Source organism: Danio rerio, chromosome 16 (assembly GCF_049306965.1).
Source record: "Danio rerio strain Tuebingen ecotype United States chromosome 16, GRCz12tu, whole genome shotgun sequence".
Classification (NCBI taxonomy): domain Eukaryota; kingdom Metazoa; phylum Chordata; class Actinopteri; order Cypriniformes; family Danionidae; genus Danio; species Danio rerio.
The window spans coordinates 55,319,468-55,339,169 of record NC_133191.1 but is presented as its reverse complement, the minus strand read 5'-3'; the positions used below and the strand labels follow the sequence as shown (position 1 = coordinate 55,339,169).

General features: G+C 36.5%; 1 protein-coding gene across 1 annotated transcript in view; it reads right to left on the bottom strand.

The window, feature by feature from the left end:
• The window catches only part of iglon5 (IgLON family member 5), a 393,843-nt gene that overhangs the window by 55,452 nt on the left and 318,689 nt on the right, over positions 1–19,702 (bottom strand). The window contains 1 exon segment of the mRNA NM_001017775.2: positions 14,229–14,461. Coding sequence (NP_001017775.2) covers positions 14,229–14,461 — 233 coding nt within the window.

Genomic DNA, 19,702 nt, shown 5'->3' with positions numbered 1-19,702 from the left:
AATAAAAAAAAAATGGAATAAATTGGCTGGAGATGAATTGTTTGTTTCAGGGTTTATAAATGATTCCCATCAGCTGTTTTTGCACTAAATTCCCAAAAGCAGAGGGCAGTGCATAAAGCCGGCCAGATAATGAGCCGGTCCTTGAATTTAAATGGCCTGTGATCAGAGCTTTAATGAAGACGGTCAAAAAATCGGCCTGCGAGGCATCCTCAAGCAGTCCATTTTTATTTTTATTTATTTTTTTAGATTTCTAACAGGGCGAAAGACTTCCAATGATGAACTTAGGATTGGACCCAAAGCAGATTCATTCCTGTTGGAGGACTGACTGGGGGGTGTAATTATTTTGGCTCATATCGCACTAAGACTAAAATTGAGGGCACAATGGTATCGAACAAATATGGTCATCTGTCTGCAAAGCTCCGTGTGGAAGATAAAATAAAAGCCGCCTGTGTTTGCTTAGATGGTTCTGCCCTGCCGCTCCGCCAACAACCTGCTTGAGATGCATTCTGAACATGTTTTCCTTCCTTTGGCCTGGAAGAATTATTTCCGATGTTTTTCATTCTGATAATAACAGGGTCAAAGTCGAGACTCCAGATTAAAGTAAACTTGCAAAAGTACATTTATAAAACCCTTTTAAATGCAGCTAGGAATTTTTCACAGTATTTCCTATAATATTTTTTCTTCTGGAGAAAGTCTCATTTGTGTAATTTCAGCTAGAATAAAAGCAGAATAAAGCCATTTTAAGGTCAGTATTATTAGCTATATTTGTTTCGATTGTCTACAGAACACACAACTGTTACACAATAACTTGCCTAATTAACCTAGGTAAGCCTTTAAATCTCACTTGAAGCTGAATACTAATATCTTGAAAATGTCTAGTCTAATAATATGTTCTGACATCATATTAGAAATTGGTTATTAAATCAATTATGTGTAGAAATGGATTGAAAAAAAAATATTATCTCTGATAAACAGAAATGGAACTTATTTGAAATAATTAAAATTAAACGGGAGGGCTAATAATTCTGACTTCATCTGTAGTCATCTGACTTCAAAAGACTAAAGACTAAATCTATTTCAAACAGATTTGAATTCAGCGATTCGATGGATTAATAAACATATGCAAATCCCCATCATTTATAATTTGTGTTGCGTGGGTGTTGAGATCCTGATCTTTTAGTGATTTAGTGATTTACACTGAATGCATTAACGCAGGCTAAACAAGTAGTGACAAAAAACACTTTTAATAACCTAAGAAAAGTTTGGCGACTGTTGTTTCGCTTTTTCCATTTATAGGATACGCGGGTGGGCTGTGTTGGATATCAATTATTTAGGACACGGACTGACGTGTGATAAAGCAATTGAGAAGAGCCCCAATCATTGCCCTGCAGGATGGTGGTACACTATATAAGGAAAACACAGCATCACTTCAGGATTTCTGCATTTTGTGTAAACTTGAGCTCTGTTTGACATTTTGTTTTCTGTGTGTTTCTTCCCCTATAACTTTGATCCATCCTTGTTTGATTAAGTTTTGTTAGTGTGCTTTGTTGGTCATGTAAATAATAAAACCTTTTTATTTCAAACTTTTGAGAACTGCAGCGTGAACATCAAATCTGTGTATTATTCTAGACTGAGGAGAGGAAATAGGTAAGCTCTGTCACGTGATGTACATGGCGCACATGCAGCATTCCTTTAATTAAACATACTAGGTTACGGATTTGTGCCAGACTTGTACGTTTTTCTTTGGAAAAAGAGAGAGTAGGGGTCCGTTCTTCGTACGTGGATTACTCAGTTAGCTGGATTTGGTTATTGACGATTTGACACGATCCAGGATCGTTTCGTTCTTCAAAACTGATCTGAGAGTTGTTGTCATAGCAACAGATCTGATAGCTCAAACCTGGTCGGAAGCAGGTTCAATTCATATAAACAGGATTAGATCGGGTCAGTAAAAGCAAAGAAAATACAGAAAGCATGTACCGAATTCTGATATTTTCTTACAGTAGTAGTTACACTTGGAAAAAAGGAACTATTTTTAAACCATATATATATATATATATATATATATATATATATATATATATATATATATATATATATATATATAAAGTTATAATTATTAATAATTTACTTAAAATAAAGTTACATTTTTACTTTTTAGATCGCTTTAGTACAATTTGTGTATGATAATAAGCATGCACAATATGTGACTTTTTTAAAAGCAATAATAAATTTATCAACAAAATATTTATTTATATTTTGACAGTTAATATGACGTTGATTTGATGCTTCATAAAAGTTGCAGACATCTTTACTATATCAATATGCTTTTGTAAACATCCAGTTATTCTTTACACTGATTAAAAAAACCAGCTACAATAATACTACTATAACAAGGAAAATCCGCTCTAACTGTAAAACTAAATAAATTGCTCGACATATGAAAGTGTAAAGCCTGCAGCCCACAATAAGGTGTGAAGTTATTGCGTTTCATATTTAACAAACTGTTTACTACTCATTTAATGTAATTTTGCTCACATAGATAACTGAATATTAATCAGATGATGTCATTACGCTGCTGTGCCGTCAGCCAATCGTTGAATTGCTGATCATGATTTCGGATCCATAGATCAGTCCTTCACAACACACACAGCGATCTCAGATCAGTTCATCCTGACATTTGAATCTGATTCACGAACTTGTTTGAAGAACCAAATTAGCCAGAATCAGTTATCAAGATTAAAATATCCAAGATCTGCCATCATAAATAAAAAAAATAAAAATAAAATAAAAAAAGCCACTTGAATCTTTATGCAAACAATCCATAAAAACCCTTGATAAGAAATCAGTTCAATATCACCATTGTTTAATATTAAAGAAATACAACCCGCTTAGTTGGGAAAATTTAATTAAATATGTACATATCTGTTTAATGTTTAAGACTTTACATAACCCGACTTCACCATTAAATAAGTTTGTAAATATTAGAACGACTGCTCACCGAACTACTAGAGGAGGTGACAGAGGGGACTGCATTATTCCTCTCAAAAAAAGTAAATTCAGTCAATCTGTATTTTCAGAGAAAGCTGCTAGGGAATGGAACTCCATCCCACCAACAATTAGAAGATCATGCACTTTTCGTTCTTTTCAGTCGTTAAAAATTGGTTATTGACAAATCAGCATTGTCAGCATTAGACCTCCGTGAAGTTGGCACCCCATAAAAACAAATAATCCCCAAAACTATGCCATTCGTTTGTGCTACGTTTGTGCTGATTTGTGCCGCAAAAACGAACGTTTGTGCTGGTTTGGGGTCTGAGATATTAAGCATTATTTTTTAACCGTGTGACGTCACTATCCACCCCATGTTGCGCAATTGACTTCAAAACAGCACAGGGGGCTGTTCCAGAAAGCAGGTTATGTGACATACCCGGGTAAGTTTGAGAGTAAGTAGGTGGATAACCTCAACTTTGGTTCCAAAATCGGAGGTAACTTCTGGGTATGTTAAGTAGCCATAGCAACTTACTCTCTGAAGATAACCTGCTCCGGAGCAGGTTATGTTCAGAGAGTAAGTTGCTATGTTTCAGAGTTTGTCTGTTTCAGAGAGTTTACTGAGCATTGCGTGCTCTTTTGATGAGAATATTTATGGATGTGGACACACAGATACAAGTTTTTTCGTTGTGAGAGGGTTATAAGTGCATATTTTTTTCAGAACCAAATTCATAATGTTAATGTATTTAACAAACCTTTTTGAAATCAAATGTGACAAACCGCGGGTCTGCGCTTACCATAAAAAACATTCAGTGCAGCTCTTTGTATTCGCGTCAGGGCATTTTAGGCAACTGTACAATGTGGCAGTATGACCACCTGTACAGTATGCCTGGCACTGAACTGTTTTTTACACTTTTGTACAGTTCCTTGGTCATACATTACTGCGTATCATTACACAGGTGATTCAGAGCACGGGAATAGCGTAGTAGACAGAACGTCGATAAAGAACAACGGAGCGCACAACGGAGCGAGTTCGAATCTCACTTACAGACCTTGTGTTTTTTCTCTCCTTCTGCACCCTCACATTTTTCTGTATAATATTATAACTGGCAGCTTTGTGTTTTGTAGGAAGATATATCTTTAATTTAAGATGTAGGACGTCGTTCTTATATATACATTCACGCACACACACCTACATTTTTTAATATAATATTTTTTTCAGGGTTTCTAAATGCTATTGTGTGCATTAATTGCAACCGATTTTAAAGCTCCATCAGTCACTAAAGGACACTGATAATATAAAATTTGTCCAAAGTATAAGTGTGCAGGTACAACTTAATTTTCTATCCTTAATCTTTGGTGTTTCAGCTATTAAACTCATTACTGCTTACCAGCTCATCACACACCCCACCTCATCACTATGTTGAGGCTAAATGGCTGATTTTCAGGAAGTAATGATTCAAGTCTATAACACAAATATAGTAAAAAAAAAAAATATATATAAAGCAAATGTTGCTTAACACAATGTTTATTTTTATTATATTTGTATTATAAAATAGAATCATTACTAGGCACTACATTGTTACTTGCTGGAGGACAAAAGATACCCTTTTCTGCCTTATACGATGACACCCTACCTGCAGCCTGACCCAGAGGAAATCTCAGTGACCCAAGCAGACAAAACAGATGGAAGAGTGCTAAAAAAATATAATTAGTCAAAAAACTATGTTTAATCAAATAGTTTGGTCTGTTCATTTCTTCATTTCCTGAAATAAAATGAATGATTTTGTACACTGCTTTATACACACACCTTTCAACGTGTAACATATTTTTCATATACATTTCTCACCTTAAGTTGATGCTTATGTGACTTTATCTTTGAAGATGGACCTTATACAGCTACTTTAGAATTTAAATATGTAGATAAAAGATTTTGTGATCCAAGAGTAATATTCAAATATGGAAAAGTGCAGAAAATTCTTACACTGCTTGTTAGTTGAGGCAGAAGGAACTTCGTCTGCATGCAAAATAAAAAGAACCTAAAGCTATCTGACAACAATCACTTACAACAGTGACAGAGTGTGTGGTTTAAGTCAAAAACTCAACCACTGAAAAGCCTTTATTATAGGACACAGCAGTTAGACAGGCCTCTTTCTATTAGCTGCATGTCAGAAAGAATATTCTAGAGTGTTAAATAAAGAGCTCCAGTAATTAAAAATTACCTTTTATGATAATGTTTCTGTGTTTAATGACTTTGGACAGAGTTCTAGCTCCAGAAAGATTAAAATTTCTATAAGCCTTATTAGTCAATACACATATTGTGGCCTTAAGAAATTAATGGCAAGAAAAATAAATGCATGAATGGTTACACAACATACTCAAAAAGGATGTTAAAGAGTAGTTTAATTTATCATTACAATAAAATGGAGGGTGGCATGTGTAATTTAATGAACCAATAAATTTTCTCATTATTTATTTTTTATTTTCTTATCTATTTCTTATTCTATATTTCTTTCCTTCGTTGAAGCAGATGTGTAATCTCTGTGTTTAAAACCTCCAGCTTCGCCTCTGTAAAGTGCGTTGCCCTTTTTTTCTCACCGTGATTTTCTATGGTGACTCGTGAATTCGGCGATCTACTGAAAATGCCTTCAGGTGTGTGCCGTGCACGCGCATTAACCCGCGGTTATCTTAAGGAGGTTGATTTAACTAACTCTTGTCACCTGTTTTGGAACCACCATACTCGCGGTAAGCAGGTTTTGGTTAAATCAACCGAGAGTTTAGGTTTTAGCAGATGGTAAGTTAACCCAGCTTTCTGGAATACCCCCCTGGTCGTTTGTGCTCGGTTTGTGCTGGTTTGTGCCGTTAAAACGAACACGGTATCTTTTTTCCTCTTTTAGATATAAGCAAAATATTTCGGGAGCCGTGACGTCACTCTCCACCCCATTTCCTCCAAATCGCACAAAACTGGTATCATTCGTTTGTGCTGGGTTTGTGCTGGTTTGTGCCGTTAAAATAAACACTTTATCTATTTTCGTTGTTTAGATATAATCAAAATATTTCGGGAGCCGTGACGTCATTCTCCACCCCATATTGTCTAAATCACACCAAATGGTCTTATTCGTTTGTGCTCGGTTTGTGCTGGTTTGTGCCGTTAAAATAAAGACTTTATCTATTTTTATTGTTTAGATATTGCCTTATCAAAACATTTCGGGAGCCGTGACGTCACTCTCCACCCCAGGTTGGCTAAATTGCACAGAACAGGTGTCATATGTTAGTGCTGGATTTGTGCTGGTTTGTGCCGTTAAAATAAACACTTTATCTATGTTTATTGATTAAATATTGCCTAATTAAAACATTTCGGGAGCCGCGACGTCACTCAGCGCCCCATATTTCCTCTAAATTGCACAAAACAGGTGTCATATGTTAGTGCTGGATTTGTGCTGGTTTGTGCCGTAACAATTAACACTTTATCCATGTTTATTGATTAGATATTGACTAATTAAAACATTTCGGGAGCCGCGACGTCACTCAGCGCCCCATTTCCTCTAAAATGCACAAAACAGGTGACATTCTTTAGTGCTGGATTTGTGCTGGTTTATGCAATTAAAATAAACACTTTATCTGTTTGTATTGTTTAGATATTGCCTAATCAAAACACTTTGGGAGCCGCGACGTAACTCTATATTGCACAAAACAGGTGTCATTCAATCGTGCTTGTTGTGCCGTTAATAAACACTTTATCTGTTTTCCTTGTTTGGATTTAATTAAAATATTTGGTTAGATTTGTGCTGGTTTGTGCCATGAAAAGGAACAAAAGATATTTATATTTGTGCACAAATATGTTACTTTCGTTTGCTCACAAATTGTGCTCGTTTGTGCTGCAAAAATATTATTTGTAAAAAAATAATATCAGATCATTAAGAGGTCTCTCCACCCCAGTTGCTACATATTTACTAAAATAGTCTTGTTATGTGCGTTTCATTTGTGCTGGATTGTACCTGAAAGTTTTGTTAGTGTTGCTTCTTTTATTAAAATATTGAATGAAAGATAATGATATCAGCTACCCACATATTTTAAAATATTTAAATTTGTTTGGGCTGATAGAAATTTTGTTGAAGATGCTTTATTTTTTTTAGATAGCCTAGGCCAAGGTTATTCTGAGATCTTTTTATTATTAGAAAAAGCATGAAGGATGCGAACATCATTTTAACAGATTTAATCCAAGTAAAAGGGCTTGGCCAATATAAAGATAATTGGCTACAACCCTGCTTTACTTATCTACTTCGTTTTAGTCTCATATGAGTAGCCAGCATGCTTAACAATAGAGGAAAAAAAAAATATATATATAATTTTTATTAATTTTATTTATTAATTTTATAAAAATGTATTAATATACATTTTTTTACCTGTTTAACCATGCTGCGATTTTCTCTTAAATACTCTTATCATCTGGTCGTCCATATTAGGCTGCTTTCGTATTTAAACTAGCAGCCTAAACTTTTCTGTTGTGGTAGGTAGGCCTACCACTTATAAGTAAAGCAGATTTAGTGGACTTATTTAGTCAATATTTATTTTATGGGGAAAAATAGATTATAACACACGCAAACACATAGGCTATGCGTTTTTTACAGATAAGTTTTGGTTTTCGTGATTGTGTTGTTTGTCATACGGTAAAATAACAATGTCCAAACGGCAATAAAATAACAATAAATAATTGATTAATTAATCACAATTAATAATAATAATAACAATAACAACAATCATATAAAATATTTACATTCACTTAATTGGTAAACACTGTGCATTTTTATCACGGGCTGTAGGATGTTATTTTGACCATTTTGATTTGGTTTAATAAAAGATAAACATGTAATATTTTGTTATATTTTAGTTATCCTTAGTTATCTTCTTATTATTGTCATTATTAATAATATTATTATATTTATTTTATATTTAATAACTTGTAGACTCTTTAAACAAAGAGGAAATAACTAAACTTTTTTAATTCAAGGCCCAGACAGCTTGTTTTATAATTTAATGCCGGCTATAGGTTACCACTGAATGGTTATTTTACCAACAAAATGTATATTTTATATTTTTATCAACTTTTGATATAAAACCTGTGTGTAATTTATTGATTGTTAAAAATGAAATAATTTAAGTGCTATATTTTTTATTAGTGAAAGTGCACGCTTACTTTGCCCAAGGCCTTTCAAAAAATATATTTCTGCCACTATAATACAAATGCAGTATTATTGTTTTATTATCATTGTTTATTTTTCCTTAATGTATGAAATTTTTAATAAATTTATTTCCCCTCCAATCATTTTCATTCATCACGTTAAATTTTGGTAATTTTCCCTGTCTTACCTAGTTTAGCACTGAATGTGAGCCTAACAGCTCAGCATAAAAAAAGGTCCGAACGATTGGAAAAGCGGCTTTTAAAGAGACAAACTATATACGAAATTTCTTTCAAAAAGATATTTTTTCCAAGAAAAATATACGAATTATATTTTAGTTTAAGGCCAACTGTGCGGGTGGATGATTTTCAGTCAGTGGAAAGTAGGCCTATGAATTTAATATGCCTCATATTGTATCAAAATCTTCTGTCATATATTTGCAATTTTTTTAATGTCATAACACAAATGAGACTATTTTAGTAAATATGTAGCAACTAGGGTGGAGAGACCTCTTAATGATCTGATATTATTTTTTTACAAATAATATTTTTGCAGCACAAACGAGCAAAAACGAAAGTAACATATTTGTGCACAAATATAAATAGGCCTATCTGTTGTTCCTTTTCATGGCACAAACCAGCACAAATCTAACCAAATATTTTAATTAAATCCAAACAAGGAAAACAGATAAAGTGTTTATTAACGGCACAACAAGCACGATTGAATGACACCTGTTTTGTGCAATATAGAGTTACGTCGCGGCTCCCAAAGTGTTTTGATTAGGCAATATCTAAACAATATGTAACCCATCAGATAATGATGAGTGAATAATAGCCACAAAACTTAATCAGAACTCTATGACTCATTCAAACAGTTTTTATTATAAAGTACAAAACCAGTTACTCGTTAAAACATTGCATAAATGGGGCAATTTCAATTTAAAAAAGAGAATGCTAAAGTAAGCAACACAAAATAACAACACATTCAGGGCAAACCTCAGGCCTACAACGGGGCAGGACGAAGTGTGAGAAGATGCAACAGATGAGAAGCTCTTAACTCCCAGTAGCACAGCAATCACACTACAGCAACCACAGCACTCCAAAAATATACACAAATCACCACAAACCATTAAAGGGTCCCACCACCTCACCAGTGCCAGTCACAAATACAAACAGATAAAGTGTTTATTTTAATTGCATAAACCAGCACAAATCCAGCACTAAAGAATGTCACCTGTTTTGTGCATTTTAGAGGAAATGGGGCGCTGAGTGACGTCGCGGCTCCCGAAATGTTTTAATTAGTCAATATCTAATCAATAAACATGGATAAAGTGTTAATTGTTACGGCACAAACCAGCACAAATCCAGCACTAACATATGACACCTGTTTTGTGCAATTTAGAGGAAATATGGGGCGCTGAGTGACGTCGCGGCTCCCGAAATGTTTTAATTAGTCAATATCTAATCAATAAACATAGATAAAGTGTTTATTTTAACGGCACAAACCAGCACAAATCCAGCACTAACATATGACACCTGTTCTGTGCAATTTAGCCAACCTGGGGTGGAGAGTGACGTCACGGCTCCCGAAATGTTTTGATAAGGCAATATCTAAACAATAAAAATAGATAAAGTCTTTATTTTAACGGCACAAACCAGCACAAACCGAGCACAAACGAATAAGATCATTTGGTGTGATTTAGACAATATGGGGTGGAGAATGACGTCACGGCTCCCGAAATATTTTGATTATATCTAAACAACGAAAATAGATAAAGTGTTTATTTTAACGGCACAAACCAGCACAAACCCAGCACAAACGAATGATACCAGTTTTGTGCGATTTGGAGGAAATGGGGTGGAGAGTGACGCCACGGCTCCCGAAATATTTTGCTTATATCTAAAAGAGGAAAACAGATACCGTGTTCGTTTTAACGGCACAAACCAGCACAAACCGAGCACAAACGACCTGTGCTGTTTTGAAGTCAATTGCGCAACATGGGGTGGATAGTGACGTCACACGGTTAAAAAATAATGCTTAATATCTCAGACCCCAAACCAGCACAAACGTTCGTTTTTGCGGCACAAATCAGCACAAACGTAGCACAAACGAATGGCATAGTTTTGGGGATTATTTGTTTTATGGGGTGCCAACTTCACGGAGGTCAGCAACCTGTACTGTATTCTTGACACATTTGTACTGTTGTCTGTGGCTTTTTGTCCTCTGCTGCCATCAGTCTGTTCTTGTGTTTTTTCTTTTCTTTTCTTTTTTTCTTTTCTTTACTTTTTTAACTGTATTTTTTATGTGAAAGTGTATTTAATGTATAATGTTGTGCTTCTATTTTAGGTGTGACTTTTTAACATTCTGTAAGGGGTCTACGGATGAAAAATAGCCATTCTTGGCTAATTCTGGCACATTTTACAGTAATTTTTATTAATGTGCATTGACCCTGTAAACAAATAAACTAAACTAAACTAAACTAAACTAAATAAATAACCTTAGATCAATTAAGCGAGCTACGAAGAACAGACCCCAGGTAAGATACGACGTTGAAGGCTTCCTTTATTTTTCATTTTGTAGTTCTAGAAAAGGAGTTTAATGGGTTAGTTAGTAGATTTTTTTAATTCTTTTCTTTTGTTTGGCACAGTGCATTTCCATTGTCCTCCTTCTGTCTGTTAAATTTGGTTAATTGTTTTTTGTGCAATCGTTGTCTTATTTCAAACTACTTTTGTGTGAAACTTTAGTTTTCCCATAAACATTTAAAAATACACAGCTTGTTTATAATAAACAAGTGCACTTAAATAGCTCTTTTGTGTCTTGTTGTTCCTCATCTATTGTAAATGGCAGCAATAATTACAGCTGGCCTAATGTTTTCCTTTTCGTTTACCCTTGACCATTAAAAAGGTGAAGGACGGAAAGGATGCAACATCTCAAAATCATTATTCATTCATTCATTTTCTTGTCGGCTTAGTCCCTTTATTAATCCGGGGTCGCCACAGCGGAATGAACCGCCAACTTACCCAGCACGTTTTTATGCAGCGGATGCCGCAACCCATCTCTGGGAAACATCCACACACACTCATTCACACACACATATACTACTGACAATTTAGCCTACCCAATTCACCTGTACTGCATGTCTTTGGACTGTGGGGCAAACCGAAACACCCGGAGGAAACCCACGCGAACGCAGGGAGAACATGCAAACTCCACACAGATACACCAACTGAGCTGAGGATCGAACCAGCTACCTTCTTGCTGTGAGGCGACAGCACTACCTACTGCGCCACTGCCTCACCCCCCAAAATCAACATATTTTACAAAAAAGCCTAAATGCTTTCGTACATGTGATTTAAATGACGCAATCGTTGCAAATTTAGGATTGATCTACAAGTAAAAAATATATATTAATCCACATGTCATGTGTTCCGAACTGTGGGTTGTGATCCATACAAACCATAGGAAATACTGTGAAAATACCCTTAATTCATTGAACAGCAATTGGATAATATTTGAAAGCCATTAAGAGATTAAATAATGCTGCCTTTAACTGTATATCTCAGAAAACCCCAAACATCTCAATGTCAGTGTGTTCCAATATCACTGCGCCCTATTTCACTTTGATATTTTCAATCTTGTGCAACAGGAAAATGGACGGCGCGTGGCATGATATACATAACAATTGACAACTTTGAGCCGGCAGGGTTGGGTCGGGGTTGCAGTAAAAGGAGGAACGCTAGTAATCCATCAGCGCCGAGGTCTGATGCCAATAAATCACATCAGTCGGGATCACAGGAGCTCTTACTCATGCAGCTGTTGATGTGACAGACGGATCGGCCCTCGCTCTGCCTGCAGAGTTACTGGAGGATCAGTGAGCAGAAACACCCCTCTGATCCTCACCACATCTGTGTCAACACCCCTCCAATCCTCACCACTGACAACGAAGGAAGTGTGAGAATGTAAATGATCATATGCATTTGTTTTATTGCAAAACATGTCTTTTTCAATGGTGGTACGGTGGCTCAGTGGTTAGAACTGTCGCCTCACAGCAAGAGGGTCGCTCGTTGGAGTCTCGCCTGGCCCAGTTGGCATTTTTGTGTGGAGTTTGCATGTTCTCCCCGTGTTGATGTGGGTTTCCTCTGGGTGATCCTGTTTCTCCCACAGTCTAAAGGCATGCGGTATAGGTGAATTGGATTAACTTAAATGGCCGTATGAGTGTGTGCATGTGAATGAGAGTGTGTATGGGTATTGCCTGGTACTGGATTGTGCCTGGAAGGGCATCTGATGTGTAAAACAATCCTGAAAAAAAAATATCATACATTGCTAAAAAGAGTTTATCACTTTCCCTTTCCTTCGGCTTATTCTCAGCGTTTTAATAGTTGTATATATATATATATATATATATATATATATATATATATATATATATATATATATATATATATATATATATATGTATATGTATATATGTATATATATATATATATATATATAGAGTAAGCCGTATATATATATATATATATATATATATATATATATATATATATATATATATATATATATATATATATATATATATATATACGATAATTTCGAGCCCTGTATATATATATATATATATATATATATATATATATATATATATATATATATATATATATATATATATACAGGGCTCGAAATTAACCTTTTTGCTTGGTAGCACCGGTGCTCCTAACTTTAAAAATTTAGGCGCATCAGCCAAAATTTTGTCGCACCCACCAATTATGAGCACCGTTAATACAAGTGTTATACAAACATATTTATTGCATTTGAAATCAACAGTAATCAAACTAACAAGCAAAAAAAATTCATATATAATATATATATATATATATATATATATATATATATATATATATATATATATATATATATATATATATATATATATGCAAGCGTGAGAAAAATTTGTCTCAATGAAATCCCGTTATCAAAAGAAAATAGATTTTTATAACATAACTGAGTGACAAAAGATACACGCAGCGCTCACCCGCCATTCACGCAGTGCTGGAACGAATCTGTTAACGGTATAACTGTGCTGTTCTCACAAGTGCTGTCTGATATTGCACTGATGCTTTTGACATATACTGTACCTTATTATATGCATACATCTTAATAGCAATATCGGTCTTTTTATGAGTAGCGTTAATAGTTTAGTCAGTGTAAGCCCGTTTGTGATGGTGTACATGGTGTTAAATTTGACATATAGCTGCCCCTTGCACGGCGGACAGCATCTGGCGATTATATGAAGCATTAAACAGAAGCTCGCGTGCTAGATGTGGCAAACAGTTACCTGAAAATTCCATACCACAGACTTTTCGTAGCGGACTTGAAGCCAATGGAAGACTTCTACTCTTGGAAAAGTGTAGATGGTGGATTAACATTCAGCACATGGTCACTAGTAAGATGTGTCATTATTTGTAATTGTAGATGCCATAGTTTCTAAAACAAAATCTGTCAGTGTTATGTTATCTTCATTCTCACCTTCAGCGCTTTACAGTTTTTCGCGGCAGTAGCTCTCTGTCATCCCAAGCCAGAAAGCACTGAGGGGTTGATAGCTGAGATTAACCAATCATTCAGTGCTAGAGCAGTGGTGGGCCAATAAGAAGAGCGCGAAGGCGGGGCAAGCATGACGGACTTGGCTTTGTTTACTGCAGCAAGTTGACATGACAACTGTTTTAAACCATTCCTGAGCGCTGCGTTTCGCGTTTCAAGTGAAGACAAAGAGCTTAAAGATGCATTCTGCGTGAATGTCTCCCAAATCCGCACAAGTGGTGAACATTTTGCAGCAAAAACTGATCACACACAACAATTTTAAGCACTCGCACAAATGCTCCCAAATATATTTTAAGGTTGCATAGATAAGATTTCGGGCGCATATGCGACCAAAATGGTCGCAATTTCGAGCCCTGATATATATATATATACATACATACATACAACTATTATATAACTATAATATTGACTGATGTTTAATGTATAATTCGCGCAATGTGTACATGCAGCCTCAGATGAACATACCCTGAACAATAAGATAGACGTGGGCCGTCCGGGGCTTGTTTCTGGCCTGGAAGCTGCATGTGTAGGGTCCCTCGTCCGCCACCATCACTCTCTCAATCCTAATGGAGAAGTCGCTGTTGTTGTTGTTCTCCAGAGAGACGCGGGAGTCCAGAGACCACTTATCTGTGCCCGTAAATAAGATGTTGGAGCGGTTCAACCACGCCTTGTGAGTGACCTCCTCGTCTATCTTGCATCTGTAAAAGACAGAGGAGATTGAAAAGAACAGACACAATTGACAAGTTGACTCACTTGATGCGAATAAAAAAATCAAGGCCGTGAGGGTTAAATGTGTGTTAGTGTCCCTTTTTATGTTGTTTTTTTTTTATAGATGATACCTTTTATGGAGTGTGTGATGCAGCTGTTTGTGAAGGGAACGTTTCAAAGATCAAAGTGCAGATAAATAGAGTTTAAGTGCAGATAAATGGAGTCATTTTCTTCCAGAAGAAAGACGTGAGTCTGAACTGCCTGAAACGAATCTTAAGTAATTCTAGTATTGCTTCCTGGACAAACCTACACAGCAGGGCTGTGCGGTATTGGAGAAAACTGACATGGTAATATTTGTTATGTCTTCGATAAATATAATGATTTGAATATCACTTCACAAGACAACTTATATAGCCGGCACAGTGGCTCGGCTCAGTAGTTAGCACTGTTGCCTCACAGCAAGAAGTTCACTGGTTTGAGACCAGGCTGGGTCAGTTGGCATTTTCATGTGGAGTTTGCATGTTCTCCCTGTGTTGGTGTGGGTTTCCTCTGGGTGCTCCGGTTTCACAACAAGGGGGTTCTGCAGGTTACATCAAGTCAAATTTAAGACTTTTTAAAGGCCCTTTAAAAACCATTATGAATTATATTTTAGACATATACAGGTCTAACCACTAATGATTATTTCTAATGGCCCGATTGGGCCACACACACAAAAAAAAAAAAAAAAAAAAAAAAATCCTATGTAGTTATTTCGTAGCAACATACTTTAATGCAGTGTTTCTCAACTGGTGGGTCGTGACCCGAAAGTGGGTCGCGGGAACGTTATCAGTGGGTCGCGGAGTGTGTGATCTAAAGTTAAATTTTATCTTATTTTGCTTATATTGGACTTTTATTTTGAAATGGGCGTGCGACAACCGCACTGTTGACAGTGTAATTTCAGTGCAAGTACAACCCCGAATATGTAAAGTGTGGATTTACATATACTGATGACAAAAAAGGCTTAAAACCTCAGTGTGTCATATGTAGTGAGGAGCTCTCACAAGAGAGCATGAAACCTTCTAAATTAAAACGACATTTAGAAACCAAACATCCCATTTGCAAGGACAAACCTGTGGACTATTTTCAAAGACGACTCCAATAGCTGAGGTCATCCCAAAAGTGCCTAACATCTTCATGGTCAAAACAAGTACAGGCACTCTGTGCATCTTACTGTGCTCACCGTGTAGCCAAGGCCAAGGAAGCCCACACAAAAGCAGAAGAACAAATAACTGGTGATTATTATAAAAATGGTTATGATTACTTTAATCATTTTACTTAAATTTTCTGGTTTGTTCAGTTCAACCGGATCAGTGTTAATGTTTTAGAAATAGTTCAGTTTAGTTAATGGTAACTTAACTTTTCCTCACCCTAACCACTGTTTACAGTATTTGACATTTTTACTGTGTAATATTTCTGTAATTTGATACATTTTGTTAAATGACAGCAGTAAAATATTGTTTATTAGTAAGTCTTGGTGATTTTCTTATGATTTATCTGTGTCAGGGTTCTGCCACTCTGGTCTGGTAAATTCTTGTTTTGGTGGCAGAGCTCTGACACTACCCATGTCTGGTCCTGTTTCTGTCTCTGTGTGCGCGCACGCCGTCGTGGGCGCGCTCTTGTACTAGTGTTTGTGTTTGTTCTGTCAGCATCGCGCTGCTTTATTCAGTTTTGGTTGGCGCTGAGATGAAGCATGCGCGTTGCTTATGTGTGAGCGCACAGTAAGGTGTTTATCTATCGTGTCTTGCGTCTCTTGTCAAAGCACGTGGCTCGATGTTTACATTGTGGTCAAATGCTTTTGTCGTGTGTTTCAGTGTTGTGCTTGTCTTGTCATGAACAAGCGGTTAATGAGTTCTCTCATTGGCTGCATGTTCTTGTCCTGTTTTATGTGAGCGCATGGCTTGTGTTGTCTCTCTGTGTCATGCGCTCTCCCATCTATTGTCAATCCCACCCTCCTTGTTAACCCATTATTAGTTAATTGTGTTCACCTGTTTGTGTTAATTTTCTACAGTTTATAAACCCCTCACATTTGCTGTCCTGTGCCATGTGTCGTCATCACATGTCGTTGTATGAAGTCTTGTCCTGTTGTGTTTCCAGTCCTCATCCTTGCCAGTCTGCCCAGTCCTGTTTGTATGTGTATGTATTTGTTTTGTTAATGTTTTCCCCCTCGGGGTAGTTTATTTTGCATTTTATTTTATGTTTATAATTTAATAAATTCCCCATTTTCCTGCACTTGAGTCCTTGCTCCTTTCCCCTCACCAACCCTGACAGTCTGCCGCTACCTGTGTATGTTATCAAAAAAATACAAATGAATCATAATTCCTAAAATATGTATTATAGTTCCTATAAAAATTTGGGTCGTAGCTTGATGACCATGTAAAAATGTGGGTCCCATGGCCAAACCAGTTGAGAACTACTGCTTTAATGTGTCAAAACCAAGCAGCAACCTCCCGCTCTCCCTCAGGAAGCCAATATGGAAGTAACTGAAACTCCAATTCATCGAAATTCTGCTAGTTCTGGCTTCATAATAGAGCAAATTTCAATTGAGCCCACTGTTAGAATGGCCAACTTTACAGCAGAAAAAAAGCTGTTTACAGCCTGGTACAAAGAACGATTGTGGTTCATATAGCTAATACTACCCTTCATGACAACTGTGAGGGGGGTGAATGTTTTTATAACTCATCCGTTTCCTTTATATTAGGTTATATTAAGTTTGCATAACTAAGGGCGTGGCCACTTGAGTGACAGCTAGGTCTCGCTGGTCGCCGTCACTTCAGCTGACTCCGGCTGATTAGCTGCTGAACTCGGAATACTCATCGTATTTTTGTTTTGTTTTATGTGGCTTTACACAGTCAGTTGCCTTTTGGACTTATTTCTTACAATTATCAGATGATATGGGATGCTGTGTGCACTTAATTGTCCTCGGAAACCATTCACGTGGGCTCCATTTCCCATGTGAATAAACTTACATTCTTATACACCATCTCTATAAATGTATTTGTTTTATTTCAGATAATTTATCTTTTATATTTTTCTTTAGAGCTGTAATGCACTCCCAAATCTGACTTATTGATAAGCTGTAGGCTCTAGAACAGTCATCTGATGCGTTTTCATACAGTGTTATGCTGGATTTCATCAACAGCCTTGCATTCACTAACACAGACTCTATCTGAAGTGTTTGGACGTTATTTGCGTTTTCCTCCTGTAGAAAAACGTCATAAGAACACTGCTTAGTGGCTCAATGTAAGCCCTAAGTAAGAGTGTATGGGTGTTTCCCAGTACTTGGTTGCAACTAAAAGAGCATCCACTATGTAAAACATATGCCGGAATAGTTGGTGGTTCATTCCGCTGTGGCGACCCTGATAAATAAGGGACTAAGCTAAAGGAAAATTAATGAATAAAAGACAACTTATAACTCTACTTGGAAAGATTAATTGGGATTTTGTAGGAGAGCATCTGCATCAAATTTAATAAACAAAGATTCAACCCGGGCTCATTGTGGAAACGTAGCCCCACGGACGTTTCTGCGGACCGCGATTTATGTCCCGGGAGATACGTATTCGAGCGTTTTTTTGTTTTCGCCGATCCGCGAGAGGCCGCTGTGCGCGCTTTTTCGCGTCTCGCGTTCTCGCGCGAATAGTCGCCGGATCGAGAAAAAAAAAAAAAAAAAGCAAAAGCCCCCATCTTCAATTTCGACCACGTTTTCGAATCCCGCCGCGTTCTCGCCCTTATTTTCCGGATTCCGTTTTTCGTCTTACCTGATTTCCCGAACCCGCCGTTCCCCGGACTCGATCCTGGTCGTCGTCCACCATGACCACTAAAGACCATGACCCCTCGTCGGCCGGCGAGCGCGAAGAGGAGGGGCGAAGCGGCGCCACACCGCCCCGTGGCGTTCGCTCGAAAAAAAACAAACGCGGCCTTTACGTACCTCCGGCCACGTAAATCGCGTTCTCCAGAAACGTCCGCGGGGCTACGTTTCCAGAATGAGCTTGGGTTGCAAAGATTAATACAACTGAACAGATGCAGATAAAAAAAAAAACATGCTTTAATGGCTTTCTGTGAAATCGAACAGTATCCAGGTACAGAAATTGAATAATCATATGTAAAATAACACTGTATAGTTTATAATTAACACAATTAATCTTTGTTAAAGCTTCGAACTTTATAACTTATTTTTTATTATATTTATACTTATTCTACTATAACTTATTATTAAGTTTGCTTGAAAAATAACACAGTCAAAAAGGTCTTAACACACATCCAAATGAAAATCTTTCACTCTATTAGGGTTAAACTTGTTTTTTTCTTTTCTGAACTTTGGTGGCTGGTAACTATAATCCCAATTTGACATTGCAGATCCTGCGATGTGACTATTGCAGATTCACTCATATTGTGCAGCCCTAATACACAGGTTTGTAACACACTTGTATACTTCTAGTTTACAGTGGTCTTTATGGGCTGCCATGAAACAAGGTTTGTCAAAAGTATCGACTTAAGTAACTATCGATACTGAAGTTGACAAATGTCCATTTCCAGCAAGAGTACCACTTATATATGTGCTCATTGATAGATCAACTGATAGATGTGGCTTTCAAATGTTCCAGTGTCCGTGTATCTGTATTAAGGGATTTCAAAATTATAGACATCAGAACAAATCGATACTGAAATATTAAAAATGTTAATTTCCCACTGTTCACTAAGTACAAACATAGATACATGAACAATGAAGAGTGGTAATCCGATAACCCAATTGTGGTATATGTAATGTCATACAATTTTTGATTGTGTCATTAACATTTTTAATGACATTAATGGCATTTTATTGACAAAACCAATTTGATTTTCAATGATGCGGCTATACAATTCATGACAATTATAATGGCCTTATGACAATCATGTTTATGACAGATTTATGACAAGTTATGTTTGCAATTTTGACAAAGAAAAAGACAGGTTGATGTCTTTTATTATGTCAAGTTGTCATAACAAAGACATCTCAAACAATGTCATCTTTGCATTTAAAATGACATAAATGAGCTGATGACACTTGTAAACAGCTAGTGGACATCTCATATACAGTGTATGCTCATTGATGGATCAACTGATAGATGTGGCTTTTAAACGCTCCAGTGTCAAAATCAGACTTCGGTGTCAATCGATACTGAAATATTAAAAATGTCAATTTCCCACTGTTC